This window comes from Garra rufa, chromosome 21 (genome assembly GCF_049309525.1).
Source record: "Garra rufa chromosome 21, GarRuf1.0, whole genome shotgun sequence".
NCBI lineage: Eukaryota > Metazoa > Chordata > Actinopteri > Cypriniformes > Cyprinidae > Garra > Garra rufa.
In genome coordinates this window covers 13,296,742-13,313,087 of record NC_133381.1, presented here as the reverse complement: position 1 = coordinate 13,313,087, position 16,346 = coordinate 13,296,742, and the positions used below count along the sequence as shown (strand labels likewise).

Genomic DNA, 16,346 nt, shown 5'->3' with positions numbered 1-16,346 from the left:
TTTTGTAGCTGACTAATGTGTTTATGGTCATGAAATATGTTTTTTTTCTGAGGTAAATGTGACGTTATGTCACATATCGTTTAAAAGCTGTTATATATTGATGTCTTTGCATGGTTCAAACACTGATTGAGCGATTATGGGACAGAATATGCATTCTAGTAAGTTGTGGTCTCTTTTAACATACCTTCGGATGTTCATTCATGTTTATTTCATGCTGTAAAGTGGAGAAGATGATCAGTTCACATGTGGTTCGCTACATTGTCCTCCAAAGGCAAAGTGCAGTAACTACGCCAACACTGAAACTGAGAAAAATGCCTTTAAAGTTTTTACACCAGCTAGTCAAACATGTTGACACTCTTGTTTCTCTTAAACAGGACAAAACTGAACCAGGAGACTTTGCCACAAGACAAAACAATTGTCACAAAGTTCATTTTAAAGGGATGGTTCGGAGTAGAATTGACTTCATTGCTATGCACTCCGAAGCCTAAATACCCCATCCAAAGTTTTTTTTTCGAATTTCGAAACTACAAATGGCGACACGTTGACGTCACTTCCCTGGTTTGAAAAAAGCACGTAAAAGTCCTCCTACAAGTTGACATGCACACAGATGTAGTAGGAGGACTTTTACATGCTTTTTTCAAACCAGGGAAGTGACGTCGACGTGTCGCCATTTGTAGTTTTTGAGACTAGTAGGGATCGGCTAAAACGTGTTTTTAAAACACTCATGGTGGACTTAAAAATGTTCTGATGCAGCGTTTTGTGAGTACATAACCTATTTACACTACTGTACAAGTTTGGTAAGATTACTTGCACGTTTAGTGGTGCAATTTACGAGATACATCACATGTACTATTCACTGCTGTTACATGCAATTCGAAAAACTCTAATATCTCCATAAATGTTCGACTAAGGTAAAAAAAACTTCGGATGGGGTATTTAGATGGGCTTCGGAGTGCATAGCAATGAAGTCAATTCTACTCCGAACCATCCCTTTAAGCCTTAACTCAATTTTGACCAAATCTGTAGTTACTGCGCTTTGCCTTTGGAGGGCAGTACAGTGATCTGTCCCTCCACATTAAAACAGCAGCAGAATTTTGTTTGAATATTGCAATAAAATGGACAGAATTTGAAATCTGAGTCTGAGTTTCATATCAAAAGCAACAAAGCACAAAGCTTATTGCTATTTATTGGATGGGAGGTGTGCTACAATGTTTATCTGCTCCTAAACTCAAATGTGAAAAGAAACAAACTGAGCTTGGCCACTTTTTTACATGTTGGTCATAAATCTGTTCTTGTCTTCCTTGTAATTCTTTTTATAAAAATGCTGCGTCTTGAATCCAACTTTATGCTGATAATGTCGCATAGACAGATTTTTGACTATGTATAAGCTGACTCTCAGGTCACTGAAAAGTACTGAGCATTTAAATAGTGTTTTATCACACTGCAAATTCAAGCTGACACCAAGTAAATTAGTCATCAATGAGCATTCACATCCCATAGTATCTCATTTTACATCAGTGCAGCTTTTTTCTCGCCCTCCTCTACATGCATGGAGGCACACAGGAGCTGAGGTCTCTGTCTGCCCCCCGTCACAGCTGGTTAGAGGAGCAAGAGGTGACGGCCCACAATAATCCACCTAACATGCTCTTAGCAGTCACTCACAGGCCTGCTACATTTTTCAGATCGCAGGTGTTGGCAGCCTCAAAAATCTTCGAAGGCGAAGACCTTCGTCAGGTGAAACCAGACTGTTAACTCATTGTTTCTATAGTCATCTTTGGCATTCCTTCTTTCTTCCCTTGGAAAATTTAAATGAGCCATGAAAGGACAAGGAAGGAGAGCACAGTAGGGAAGCATAGAGAGAGTCGGCATGAGAAAGACGAGAAATATGGGAACTAGCACATGTGTGCCAGTGCAAGTACAGTTTGTGATACTGAAGTCTCTTGTACATTGCATTTAAACAAAAGTCTTAATTAGCTCTCTATTTAATTTCATTGCTGTCTTGGAGAAATAATACATATTAAAAAGATCTGTGATTTTTATATGGGCCTCTCCCTGCTATTCTCTGCTGTCTACAATAAAATAAGAAACCCAAGAAGAGAAGGATTCATGGAGGACTTGTGGGTTTGCTGTAAGCGGTGTGGCTCTGCGGTTGAAAACAGTTTATTTTCAGTGGCAGGAGAGTTATTGAACTGTTTCTAATCCAGCTCTGAAGCTAAATGAGTGCAGACGAGAGCGGTCCGCAAGCTGCTTCCACAATCGTGGCTGAAACAGAACAGAGTAAATCCTTTTGTGTCAGCGTTGGGAGGAGCAGAGAGGCAGCACGTGGAGGAGGATATGCTTACTGTATTTGGTCCTCCTTTTCTCTTTTTTAAGGCTGGCTCTAAATTATTCAAATTGTTGCTGCAGTATAGCTATGATCCGCTATTTATGGCAACTGCGGGTGTCAGAAACTCCCCTTCAGGGTTTCACTATAAACCAGTCCCGTGCCCACACTAGCGGACCAGAGCGTGAGAACTGATTTATAATTTTAAGTGGTTTTGGAGGATGCATACAGTTAGAAACCCTCATGTTGTCTATTTACAGGCGGTACGGGTTCTTTAAAATTGTTTATTGTTTACCGTAGCCATGCAGAAGTGCTTTTAGTTATCTGTATTTAACAATGGTTGACATTAATTGTTGTACAACCGTTTAAAAAACACTGCAAGATATTGATTTTGCATGCATTGTCATCATAAGGCATCTGCTGCCATCTAGTGGCACAGGACGGAAATAAATCTCTGTGATTGTCAACCAAGGCAGATAGAGGACATTTTAAGGACAGATGCTGTTTTCTGGATATTTGATGCTATGCATAATGATGTGCTTCATTTCTGTTTCTAAGATGAACCAGATTTAAATGTTAAGTATTATTAATACAGTATTTTCCAATTTAAGTAACATAATAGATTCATTTGGTTAACCCCTTTACGTGGCATTTCAGGATAGTCATCTTATGTAAAATAAATGGCCTGTAAGTCATTATAATCACATTTAAACCTGATTCTCTTTTAGATTTATGATGGGTTAGGATTGTTGAGCAGTTGTGCTGTGAACAACAATTTTTCTCCCTTATGACAAAATAATACTCATTGAAAGTGACTCTGTTTCATGTATACTGTGTGATTATGGCAGTGACCCAAAATCACGTCTCTTTCGCACTTGTTAGACACTGTAATTAGCATCATCTGGGTATTTGCTTCTCTACAAAATAGAACACACACCTGTGACGCATTATTTTAACGTGTGGATGTGACTGTTTGTGTGGGTGTGACCACCTGCAAGTCTGTGCTGAACAATTTCCTGAATGATTTAGCTTTAGTAAAAGGTTTCGTTTAGTTTTCACATCATTTCATCCACAGCAGAAATAGCTGGAAATACTTAGCTCTATATACATTCCTGCAAACCTGTAAAAGTGCATCTATATGTACAAATTGCTACAATTTCCAGTTGAAATAAACACTAGAGGTTCAGAACTCCGACAACTTTTATTCTTTTTCACACAAACTATGATTTACAGGTACAGAGTTTTGATGAATATTTATAATTTTCACACAGTGACCTGCGGAATATTATGTTATGACTTTTTTATGTTATGACAATTTTAACATTCTGTGCGGTTTGAAAACGGACACTTTTGAACATTGTTGTCACATATACAGCTTCATATGATACAGCGTTGCACTTGAGTGATGAAGAGCTCCGGTACGACCCCGAGAAAGTACAGTTCGACAAAACAGCTCAAATCCGCATTTGGAATTTAACAAGGAATTTAAAATAGCACGGCTGCATCAACAAATTCCTTTTAATATCACTTTTGCATTGGTTAACACTATTGGTTTAGTTGTATCGTCCAACACAATAGAGCATCCTTTAGCAACACTCCCTGAATATCTGAATTTTGAACAGCCATATTATGTTTTTTGAGTAAAACATTTCAGGATTTCTCTCCATATAATGGACTTCTATGGTGCCCCCGAATTTGAACTTCTAAAATGCAGCTTCAAAGGGCTCTAAACCATCACAGCCAAGGAAAACAATGAGTTATTTTCTAAAAGAAATTACAATTTATATACTTTTTTAACCTTAAATGCTTGTTTTGTCTAGCTCGTCAAGACGAGGGTTTGAGATTAAAAAGTATTTAAGTTGTAAATGTTTTTAGAAAATAACTGATCTTATCAATTCTTCCTTGGCTGGGATCATTTAGAGCCTTTTGAAGCTGCATTTAAACTGCATTTTGGAAGTTCCAAACCATAGAAGTCTATTATATGGAGAGAAATCCTGAAATGTTTTCCTCAAAAAACACCATTTCTTTACGACTGAAGAAAGAAACACATGAACATCTAGGATGACAAGGGGTTGAGTGCAGTATCTGTAAATTTTGTTCTGAAAGTGAACTACTCCTTTAAGCAGCATAATAAAAACACAGCAATATGTGCCTATACCAACGCAATAAAAATGTGCCACGGTTACGTATTGAACATGTGTTTTAGCGCCACTCTCTGGGCATTTCACTTTTAAACTTCCGTGAAAAGTTCAGTACGGTACATAATTACAGTGTTGCAGAAATGTGTATACAGGCATGTATTTTATCCACAAGTAATGCCCTAATGTTGTAGTAATGACTCAAATCCATCAATTATTACTCACCTATTGTTGTTTCTGGCTAAAATACAAGTCCATTATCCATAATAATGCTTACTCCAGTCCATACCTTGTTGATGTCTCACATCAAAATCCACTGACGTATTGGTTTAGAACTGTTTTTGCTTGTAAATGATGCTTGTAAATCTGTGTATATTTCTCTCCTGATTCAGATGAGACAACTTTTTCACTAGAGATTGAAATATTGTGGATAAAGGACTTGTATTTTAGCCAGAAGCAATGGTTTAAAGTTAGGAGTGTCCTAATTATGGATTTGTTTCTTAGAAACATGTAGCTTACAAACATAATTATATGGGACCCTGGGCAAAACCAGACAGAGATTTAAGCATTGAAAATCGCCTTTAAAGTGTTCCAAATGAAGTTCTTAGCAATACATATTACTAATCAAAAGTTAAGTTTTGATATATTTATGGTAGGAAATTTATAAAATATCTTCATGGAACATGATCTTTACTTAATCATAATGATTTTTGGCATAAAAGAAAAATCGATAATTTTGACTACATAATACGGTGTATTTATGGCTATCGCTACAAATATACCTATGCTACTTAAGACTGGTTTTGTGGTCCAGTGTCACATATTATTGTTTGAACTCTCATTCTGATGGCGCCCATTCACTGCAGAGCCTCCAACTCATCTTCATCTTCAGTACATTTTCAGCAAATTTTCATTTTTGCCTGATCTATTCCTTTAGTACACCTGAATTGCTTATTATTATTATAATTATCTCTCATACTCACAACTGTTGATGAAGTGTCATTAGGAATTACCTCAAATCTAAACTGGGCAGTTGGCAGAGGTATCAAAAATCTCTCTCTTTCTATCTTAATTTCCAGCATGTGGCACCACAGGAGCTGCTAAAGGTTAAGAGTCTAACTGGACGGCTACAGCTGCTCTGTTTTGAGGCGCTGCTTACCAAATGGTCTCTGCACGTCTCTGTCTCACAGGAGAGATTGAAGGTTGAATTGCTGTCTGCATTAATGTCCTTGTCATCTTCAGTTTAGAGTTTGTCGTCTGCCGGTGAGCAGCAGGAAGACTGACAATTTAATGAACATTGATTGCCTTTTATGCCTGATGTTTCTCTCATTATGTCATTGAGACAGAGCTCGGTACAGGTCAGTCTGATCCCTCTGTGGCGCACGGATGATGATGATAGATCATATCACAGATACACCTTAATTAAGCAGCCTGTGCTCACTCAATATTAGAAGCTAAATCAATACATTTGTATTCCACAGCGCTAGCCATCCGGGTTAATCGAAACGTTATGACACAAATGTGTTACCGGCGCCACAAGCAAGGCCTGTAACTCGAAATAAATAAATGTGCTCACATTTAATGCATTTTTATTGAAAAATGCACCAGTTGTTTAAAAAAGATTTTTCAAATTTAATAAATATAGAAAATTATTATTATTATTTTTTTTTATTTCAAAATAGAAATAGAACAGGTACAAGAAAATACTTTTTCAGTCTTTGTACTTTAAAATTTCATGTATTACTTGCCATTTCTTTGTAATTGTTTGTAAAAAATTCACTAGCAATTTCTGACTGAAAATGGTTTCAAGGTAAACTCTACACCAAATTTATTTATTTATGCAAGTGTCTTTTTAGACCTTAAGTAGACGTGTATGTATACACTACCAGTCAAAAGTTTTTGAACAGGAAGATTTTTAATGTTTTTTTTAAAGAAGTCTCTTCTGCTCACCAAGCCTGCATTTATTCGATCCAAATACAGCAAAAACAGGAAATTTTGAAATATCTTTACTATTTAAAATAACTGTTTTCTATTTGAATATATTTTAAAATGTAATTTATTCCTGTGATCAAAGATACATTTTTAGCATCATTACTCCAGTCTATAGTGATGATCCTTTAGAAATCATTCTAATATGATGATTTGCTGTTCAAGAAAGATTTTTGTTATTATTATTATCAATATTTAAAACTGCATTTTTTCAGGATTTTTTGATGAATAGAAATATCCAAAGATCAGAATTTGGAGTCAGTATTAATATTTGTTTTTATAAGAAATTATAGAAATTAATACTTTTATTTAGCAAGGATGCTTTAAAAGACATTTTATAATGTTAAAAAAATATATATTTCAGATAAATGCTGTTCTTCTGAACTTTTTATTCATCAAATAAACTTGAAAAAATCTACTCAGCTGTAATAATAATGTATGTTTTTATGAGCAGGAAATCAGAACATTAAAATGATTTCTGAGGGATCATGTGACTGGAGTAATGCTAAATGCAAATAATTCAGCTTTGAAATCACAGGAATAAATTAGCCTACATTTTAAAATATATGTTCAAATAAAAAACAGTTATTTTAAATAGTAAAAATATGTTACAATTTTACTGTTTTTGCTGTACTTTGAATCAAATAAATGCAGGCTTGGTGAGCAGAAGATACTTTAAAAACATTAAAAATCTTACTGTTCAAAAACTTTTGACTGACACAATTTGTATATATTTATTTGTTATTTATATATTTTTAAATTTTTGACATTCTGTTTATTTGACATGTTCACTTTCAGTAAATAGTCCTGCAGTGTGACAAGTGATTATATATATATATATATATATATATATATATATATATATATATATATATATATATATTAGGGGTGGGCATAGATTAATTTTTTTAATCTAGATTAATCTAGATTAAATTTTGGAATTAATCTAGATTAATCTAGATTAAAATGGCTAATTTGAATTCTGCTGAAGGCATTCAGAATATGTGTGCTACCCAAATAATGACTTAAAGTCTTTGAGAATGGATCATAAAGCTCATGAAGCTGTTCTATGATAATTTGTTGATGAAAATAAATTATGTTCAATTAGATGTACTTGTGTTTACTAACTAACTAACAATGAAATTATTTTTTCTACCTATTAGATTGTGTTTTTTTTAACGTCAACACCTACCCAGCCCATTACATGTTACACCGTACTTTTATTTTGACAGGTTGCCGAGAAGTTTCTGTGTCATACAGTATGATATGATGCTAGTTTTCTCAAATGAAACGGTATAAGTGACACTCACAGCAGTTTGGGAGATTGAGTTTATCTGTTCATGTGAGATGCAAATGCCAAAAATTAGCGGGAGCGTCACGTGTGTTTCAGTATGCGTGTAGTAAAAGCTCGTCTCCGCAATGCATACATACAGCTAGGCAAACGGAACATATCGGATTCATATTAAAACGGTCTTTTTGCATTTCAGTTTTCACATACACTAGTCCATATCGCGATTTGAATTAAGTGACTGACCAACATTTGATTTATGAATCCAAAAAACGACGAATTTACGTGGCATTTCGCTATAGTAGATTCGGTTTTTATGAATGGAGGATGACGCGATCCCGTCTGTGTTTTGGCGGAGGAGACTTAAACGCGCGACCATATTCTACTACAGTCTTCGGTATACATCCGCGTTAAACTATCAAGGTGAAAGTCATCATAGCTTGCGTAGTTTAGACCCAGCTCCCAACCCAACTTTGAGAATAGATTAACGGCGATATTTTTTTTATCGCGCGATAAGAGTTTCACGTTAACGCAGCACGTTAACGCCGATAACGGCCCACCACTAATATATATATATTCTTTTTTTTTTTTTTTTTTTTTTTTTGGCTCTAATCATAAAATAATTACAAAAAGGTTCTCAGCTTGAGTATACCATGTCACACTGCTTGAAATCTGAATTGCATATCTGTGCATGAGTGCTCAAAAGCATAAATGCATGAAAGATGTGTTTGTGAAAGATAACACACATCCAAAAGTTCAGATGCAGCACAGAGAGAGAGAGAGCAAAAACAATTGTGATTAAACATTCCATCTATTCAGTCATCAATTAGTGAGATGGAATGTCAGTTAAAGCCCTTTATTTATTGAATTAGCTTCTCCCATGAGTAATGCTTTTTGCAGCTCATTTGACTTTCATGAACCGTGTTTCATTCGGGCATGTGATTGAATAAGTTCCGTGTTCATTATTTACATAGGAAAACAAAAGCAGGCTTAATTAATATACCGAAATGTCAGATGTGCACAGCATTTTCATACAGCTACATGAACTGCATTAATTATCCCAGCTTACAAATCTGAAAGAGGGAAAGACGGCCACGTTTTACAGGTAAATACAGTGAATGAGTGCCCTCGCCTCACATGTCCCGAGACGGATTTACGAGACGCTTAGAGAGGAACCAGCACTGTGTCAAATCTCATAAGTGAGTCTCTCAAGATGGCTGCCGGATGCTGTTGTGTAACATCGGCCCCTTATTGAGAAACACTGCCACCCTGTGAAGATCTCTGGTGCCTCATTCTCCCGTCACTCCTGTCACATGTTTCTGTCCACCCGCATCAGCTCGCTGCTCAATAACTTTGATACAAAATCATTTTGATTTGCTTTCACTCGGAGTTAATCGTCAGATACTGTCTAGAGGTTAGTCCCACTTATCTGTTTCTCTTCTCGCTGTCTTCACTGATGGTAGCACAACCTCGATTTCTCTCTCCCACTCTCTACTTAGTATGCCGGCTGTAAAATTAAAATTGGCGGGGGCCCCAGGGAGGATTGAAAAGCAACTAATCGCACATAATAACATATTGATCGCTGTGTAATTGTAGAGTTTGTCAGCGGTTTCTATGCATCGATATTTAGGATGCATGTGTTCAGAATGGAGTTTTTAAAGCTCAGGATTAAAAATCATCTGTTGTTGGTCTTTTCTTAAAATGTGATCATTGATTTATGTTAAATGATTTAATGAAGTCTACTATATGTACTTTTGAGAAATATATCTGAGACAAAATTATTGTAAGCATCTAATTGAGCCACTCAAAATTTTTAGGTCATAGATTTGGTCTTAACTTTTCCAGTAAATAAACAATTCCAAACAATATTCTATAAAACAGATGGTTTTTGTGTTCCTCTTTAGGATAATTTCATATTCTGCCCTATTAAGACAGGACATTTGAAACCCGTCTGAATCGCTTGTGTCTGATTTTTGTCACACGCAGCCTTGGTTTAAAAAATGCACAGTACAAATTACCCACTGTTTTCAATTCAGACTTCTTTCTGAGAAATCTAATGCTGTCTGTATGTGAATGTCTGCAGTTCAATTTTAATTTGTATTATATTTTTTATAATTTTATATTTTTACTTTTTGAAAGTAGTCTCTTATACTCAGATAGCATTTACTTTATCAGAAATAAAGTAAAAATACAGTAAACAGTTTAAACTTTTTGCTTTAAATTAGGTCTTTGATATCAAAATTGTTGATACCATATCCATTTTATTATTCTTGTCACTAAAAACTAATACTAGCGCAAATTTACAAAAAAAAAGGACTAGTAAACAGCGATTAATAATAATAAGAAATTAATTACAAGCATTTAGGACAAAAAACTACAGTAGAGCATGTATAAATAAGTATTAAATGTATAATAAAAACACTGCATATTCTTCACTGTGTAAGTTAAACATATATTTCTTCTTGATTTAGTCAAGAGCAGTGAAAGATTTTCTCTCGTTTGATGTTTGATTAACATTAAAGGTTCCATATTGTACACATTTCTGGAGGTTTATTTTAGTTGTTGATGTCCTTAAGAATATATATTTGCGGTATAAATGCCAAAATCCATCTCAATATATTTTTACAGCTCCTTTTTTTAGGAGCTCTGTCAAAAACAGGTCGATTTTGGCCCATCTAATTAATATTCATGAGCCTCTCTTCTGATTGGCCTGTTGTTTTCTGAGTGACGCACAGCCAGGCCAATCACAGGTAACTACGATCATGTATCGTTGTAGCCGAACCCAGAGCCATAGAGAGAGCCTAGCCTGCTGATACTCTACAGGATATTTCAGAACGATCATTAATGTTTTTTCTTTTTCAAACACCGAATGCAGTAAGCTACATAACTGTTGCTTTAGTAAAGCCCCTTTCACAATGCGCGCTGATTCTGGAAAATTACGGGAACGAGCGCTGTGTGAACAAAAGCCAGAACCATAAAGGCAGTGTTGTAGTGATGATGCACGTTACCCTGCGACTCTTCACGACAAAAAAATAAGTGCAAAGTGGAATGAAGTGAGCAGGCAGAGCCAGCTCCTCACTATCAGCGCTGAAGCACAGTTTGTTCAGGTTAGTTTCAGTTTAGTGAAACGTACGCGTCGCATTACATCTCACATCCAAACATCACATGTCTTTATGGGTTGTGTGTAAAGCACGCACAGATTCTGGAAAACAACTGTGAATGAACCAAATTAAACAATTCCGGTACAAATCATGGGAAACATTATTCGTGTATTTACCGGAATCGCTGTGTGAAAGAGGCTGAAGTTGACGAGCCACTGGTCTCTTATATTCACGTTGTTTCTGAAGCCTGTGCAATGATGTAATTTCGACATCTATAGACTGAGAAGGGTTTTCTAGATTAGTTTCCGTGTTGTTGTTGCTTAGCAATGTTATGGACGCGATGTTGTCTGGGTTTGACAAAAGGAGGGTGGTACGGTGGTTGGTGTTCGGGGTGGTGACTGAAGGCGGTGACTGAGTAGATCGGACGTCACATTGTTACGGAAGTCACAGCGGCTCGTGAAAATGAACAGCTACTTTAAGCAGGCTGTGTGAAGTTTACTGTGGATTGACTGTTTTGAAACTCATATGGTAGTTACATAGCCTCTAGACCTCAGTTATCATGAAAAAAGCCTGGAAATTTCGATTTTGACAATATGGGACCTTTAATGATAGACCACTGGAATATTAGACTGCTGTCACTTTAAGAGCTGCCTGGATCCAATATACTGTCACATGTGTTTTCTTTCTCAGCTGTTTGCTGAGAATTACTGTGTTTACGAGGGTACTTGAGAAGATAAGCATTTTGACGCATACAAGTATGTGTATTTAACTGTTCAACTCTTGCTTCTCAGACAGTGAACACATATAGCGAAATGAGTTCTCTTTCACTGCTTATTGTGTTTTCACACCTTAAAAACACTTGTTTTTAAACTGCAATGCTTAAAAATGTGTGTAAACGGTAAGTTTTCGGGACTACGTAGCACAGCAACGTGATATGTCGTTGTTGAATAAAATAGTTAACTTCTATTTAAAGCAAAACAAAACAAAAAAACAGAATGATATATCTCCAGGTTTATGTTGACCTTCGTTGAGTATTTTAACTAAAGCTATTCTAAATATATTCTTGTTCAGCACAGGTTTTTTTCAAAAAATGTTTAGCCAGAAGTGTTTGAAGCAAGCTTTTATGTGGTCTCTTTACTTTGGTCTATAAAATCTCTGCCCAGACACGCAGTGTGTGATTCCTGCCTTTCTTTCACCTGGACGTCTACATGCTGTGGAGTCAAAACAGAAATTTTATGCCCGGCTGGCTTTTCTAATACTTTCACATAGAGTGTGAATGACAGTCAGAGACTGAGACTGGGGAGAAAGGACATCGCTGTATCCATCATTCCCATCCTAGTGCCTGAATGGCCGTCTGTGTGGCAGCTTGCTGAAAAGTGCAGATGTCTTCCACATTTCCCATGGCAGGAGAGATCTGTTCATTTACCTGTTGAGCCAGTTAATACAAACTTGTTGAAGGCTTGTGTAGATTGTGTTAACTCAGTGTTCTTTGTTTTAGTCATGCATTTCATTAGGAAGATGACTTGAATATTTGAAGGCCATCACTTTCACCATGCATTTTTTATGTTATACAGTGGTGGCCAAAATTATTAGAACACTAGTATTTTCACCAGCTAAAATGGTTTTAAGACAGATATTTCTATCTTTTGCTGTAGTGTTCATTTTGCCTATAACTGTTCTAAGACTTCTTGTGCAAACAAAAATCTCACTGGATTATTACAGTTAATGACAAAATGAATGTTTGGAAATGTAAACTGATATTTCCTACTGACAGCAATAATCACCAGAATAATTTTGGCCACCACTGTAATATATTGTCAAAATTTTGTCAAAAAGTTTGTGTTTACTTCTAACTTGCCTGACAGAGCTTGTGTTCTTTTTTCCACAGAGGCGTCCATCTTGAGCTACGACGGGAGCATGTACATGAAAGTGGTGATGCCTACCGTGATGCACACTGAAGCGGAGGACGTGTCCCTTCGCTTCATGTCTCAGCGGGCGTACGGCCTGCTCATGGCCACCACCTCACGCGACTCGGCCGATACTCTTCGGCTAGAGCTGGACGGCAGTCGCGTCAAACTCACGGTCAACTTAGGTATTGTATAAACCCCCCTCCTTCGGGATGCAGTGCTTCTTCTTTTTCTCTCTCTTCCTATCTGTCCATCATTCCAGTCCCACCCTCCCCTGCCTCCATCATCATTACATTCATTAATAAGATATATTAAGATGTTGCTTTATTGTTTCTCTTTATTTGCATGGTTCACCAGACATTTGATTGAGTTTAGTTTGAATTGATTGTTTTCTTTAAACAGTAATTGACGGTAAATTCAAAATTTGGCTACTAATTGGTGTTAGGGATGGGTGGTATGACATATCACTGTACAAGTAATATAATATATTACAATATAGGAAAATTCAAAAATAGTACTTTAATTTTACTTTGATTTTGAACTTCATGAATGCAAATCAAAAGATAAGTTCATTTATAACAACCGAAAGAATCCATTAGCTGCATAACATCATTCAGGCTAAAACATGAAATATTAAAGGTGCCATAGAATGTAAAACTGTATTTACCTTGGCATAGTTGAATAATAACAGTTCTGTACATGGACGTGATATACCGTGAGTCTTAAACACAATCGTTTCCTCCTTTTTATATAAATATGGTGTTTGCAAAAGATCACTCAAAAAGAGGCCAATTCCAACATAACACCAACTATGACGTTATAGTCTCGGGATCATTAATAGTTACGCCCCCAACATTTGCATAGCCGAATCATCAGAAGTTCTGCCGGTAGGCTATTGTGAAAAAACAAAGCGAGAACAATAGCGAAAATGGCAGATCACGGAAATAAATGTTATGTTCCAGGTTGTGCAGGGGATGTTAAGTGCAGGGATGGGTTGGTGTCTGTACTCAGAAAGGCAAGGAAAACAAATAAGGTGTTCTAATAAAATAAGGCGAGACACTAAAGGGACACGGTTAGCTTCTTGCTAGCGGTAGCCTGTTACAGTAGAGTGCATAAGATTTCACTTACCACATAAACAGTAAGGAGAGATGACTGCGAATGATTTGCAGATTCTGATCACCGCTGACAAACATTTAAACTCGTCAAATGTGCTAAGTACTGTCGCTGTAGTATAACGTTACACAGAGCCCGCGCGATCGCAAATCTCAAAAGTGAAAGTAAAAAGTTATCGTGCATTCAAAACGGCAGATTCAATGCCCCGCATATTAATAGCGGCTCGAGCTCCGTAATTAAATATATATATTCCTCCATGTGTTTCCTGCCTGCTGTGTGAGAGCTAAATGAGCCGCTCTGTGAAACAGCCAATCAGAGCAGAGCTCATCATTATTATTCATGAACCTTCCAAATAATGTAATAACAGACCATTTCATTCTAGGGACAAATCCTAGGGTTGTAAATGGACCTGTAAAACTGTTTCTGGAGAATTTTTGCCCTTACCTAAGCCATATACCTTCTATGTAGATATCAGAGAACAATTTAAATTATTGTATCCATGCATTCTATGGCACCTTTAAATGAAATCTAATGAAATTAGAATATATATAGATAACACATATGTGACTCTGGACCACAAAACCAGTCATAAGGGTCACAATATTTAGCTGAGATACAACTATTTGAAAATCTGGAATCTGAGGGTGCAAAAAAAAATCGAAATACTGAGAAAATTGTCCAAATTAGCAATGCAAATTGCATCGATGCAATCCTAAATATCGATGCAAATTACTAATCAAAAATTAAGTTTTGATTTATAATTTTGACCCATACAATGTATTTTTTGCTATTGCTACAAATATACTTAGTGCTACTTAAGACTGGTTTTGTGGTTCAGGGTCACATATACTTTCAACTCTAAATTCTGATTAAATAAGCCATCATGCTCTCACTCTAATCATTTGAATTCTTTCTTGATTAAGCCACGAACAACTAAACTTTACAATTTGACGTTTTTTGCATCTTTTAGGACTGTAAATAACTGTAAATAACATACAGCATTCTTATCCACTTACTACTTTAGTTAGTTAGTGTAAAATTTCAAAATTTGTCACATATATAGTACGACCATACTGCCCAGACCTAACGGACACAATGTTTGGTGCATTTTTTAATATATTAACCATGATCATTGTCATAGTGAAGACAAAAACTCCTTTGAGACAGTCACAGCACTGCAAAACAGCATAGCATTTTTTGCTTAACGTCGACTTTTAAAATAATGGGAAATTTCTTTTTCTGATTGCACACCTTTCCAAGTGTTGTGACTTTCTAAACGTCAACGTAACACTAATTCCTGTCATCTTTTCAACTTGACAATGTCTCCAGTAACCTTTTTCTGACCAACCTCATGTTCTGTCTCAGTTGGTTCCATTCGTACCACATTTGTGCTTTGGTTGGTATTTCCTTTCTGTTACATCACTTCCTTTTAACCACCATCACCTGTCCCTTCCCTCTCCCGTTCTCTGACACACATTCTCCATGCTTTGTCAAAAGATGGTATTCACCCCTTCAAAGGCCCTTAGCCTGCGGCCCGGTCGGCAAACAGCCCGAGAACAGAGCTCTCAGCTTCACCTGCAGCTGGTAGCACCTCTCAATCCTCGACCCGACACCGTTAACGTTAGCCGAGAGATGAGAGACCTTAACTGGTCATTAAGTCACTGTGTCATCATTAAAGGAAGTGACATAACTCACACCTCACTGCAGGAAACAGCCTGAGGTTTGACAGTAGGACTGATGATCTGTGACAGCCCAACCATAGTAGAGACAAACATAGCCCACACACTGTAAACATACTGAAAGAGACAAGAATGTCTTATGACTGCATACACAGAGAAATCATCTGGAATGATTTGACAGCCTGTCAGCCATAAAACACAACTGAATACATATGTATATCGTTAGATGTACGCTCAGGACTGCCCTAGCCTCCTTAGATTACGCAGACCTCTACAACTATGCTTCTACAACCAAGATTTTTAATACGTTAGAGATTGTAGTATATTAAGTGCTCAGATCTCAGGAAGATCTAGCTGGAGGTACAGAGGCCACTGCATGGTGCTGGTGCTTATTGGATCGAGGCTGTTTGCTCCCACTTTTCTGTTGCGGTTGACGACACATGGTAAATCCAGCCACACAGAGCCCAACCCAGAGCATGACGCCGTCAAAATGAGAAGGCGAGCCTGAAATCGATCAGTATTCAAGAAAAGTGCCCTAACACCAACTTCTTGCTAAATGTATTTAAGCTATTAAAGCATATTTAGCTAATGAGCTGGTGTGATTTCTATGGGGCAAGACCTCAGATAGATCTGAGCATAATTAAAAGCATAATTTGAATAAAATTAGAATAAAGCTCTGTGTTGAATAATCTTTGTGGTTGGTGAGCTCCAAGCGGCCATTTTATAATTTTATAAACTAAACATTGCTTATAAGGCAAATATCAGTGTTTTCTGATGTTTAGAATGCATTTAGAAATCATTAAAGTAT

At 36.6% G+C, this 16,346-nt stretch overlaps 1 protein-coding gene across 15 annotated transcripts in view; it reads left to right on the top strand.

The window, feature by feature from the left end:
* nrxn3a (neurexin 3a) overlaps positions 1–16,346 on the top strand; it is a 384,050-nt gene that overhangs the window by 106,640 nt on the left and 261,064 nt on the right. For all 15 annotated transcript variants that reach the window (XR_012341102.1, XR_012341101.1, XR_012341100.1 and 12 more), the window contains exon 10: positions 12,728–12,931. Coding sequence is in view for 12 of the 15 variants with exons in the window: in XM_073826841.1 (XP_073682942.1) it covers positions 12,728–12,931 (204 nt within the window). In the remaining 3 variants the exon portion in view is untranslated. The remainder of the gene's footprint in view (positions 1–12,727; positions 12,932–16,346) is intronic.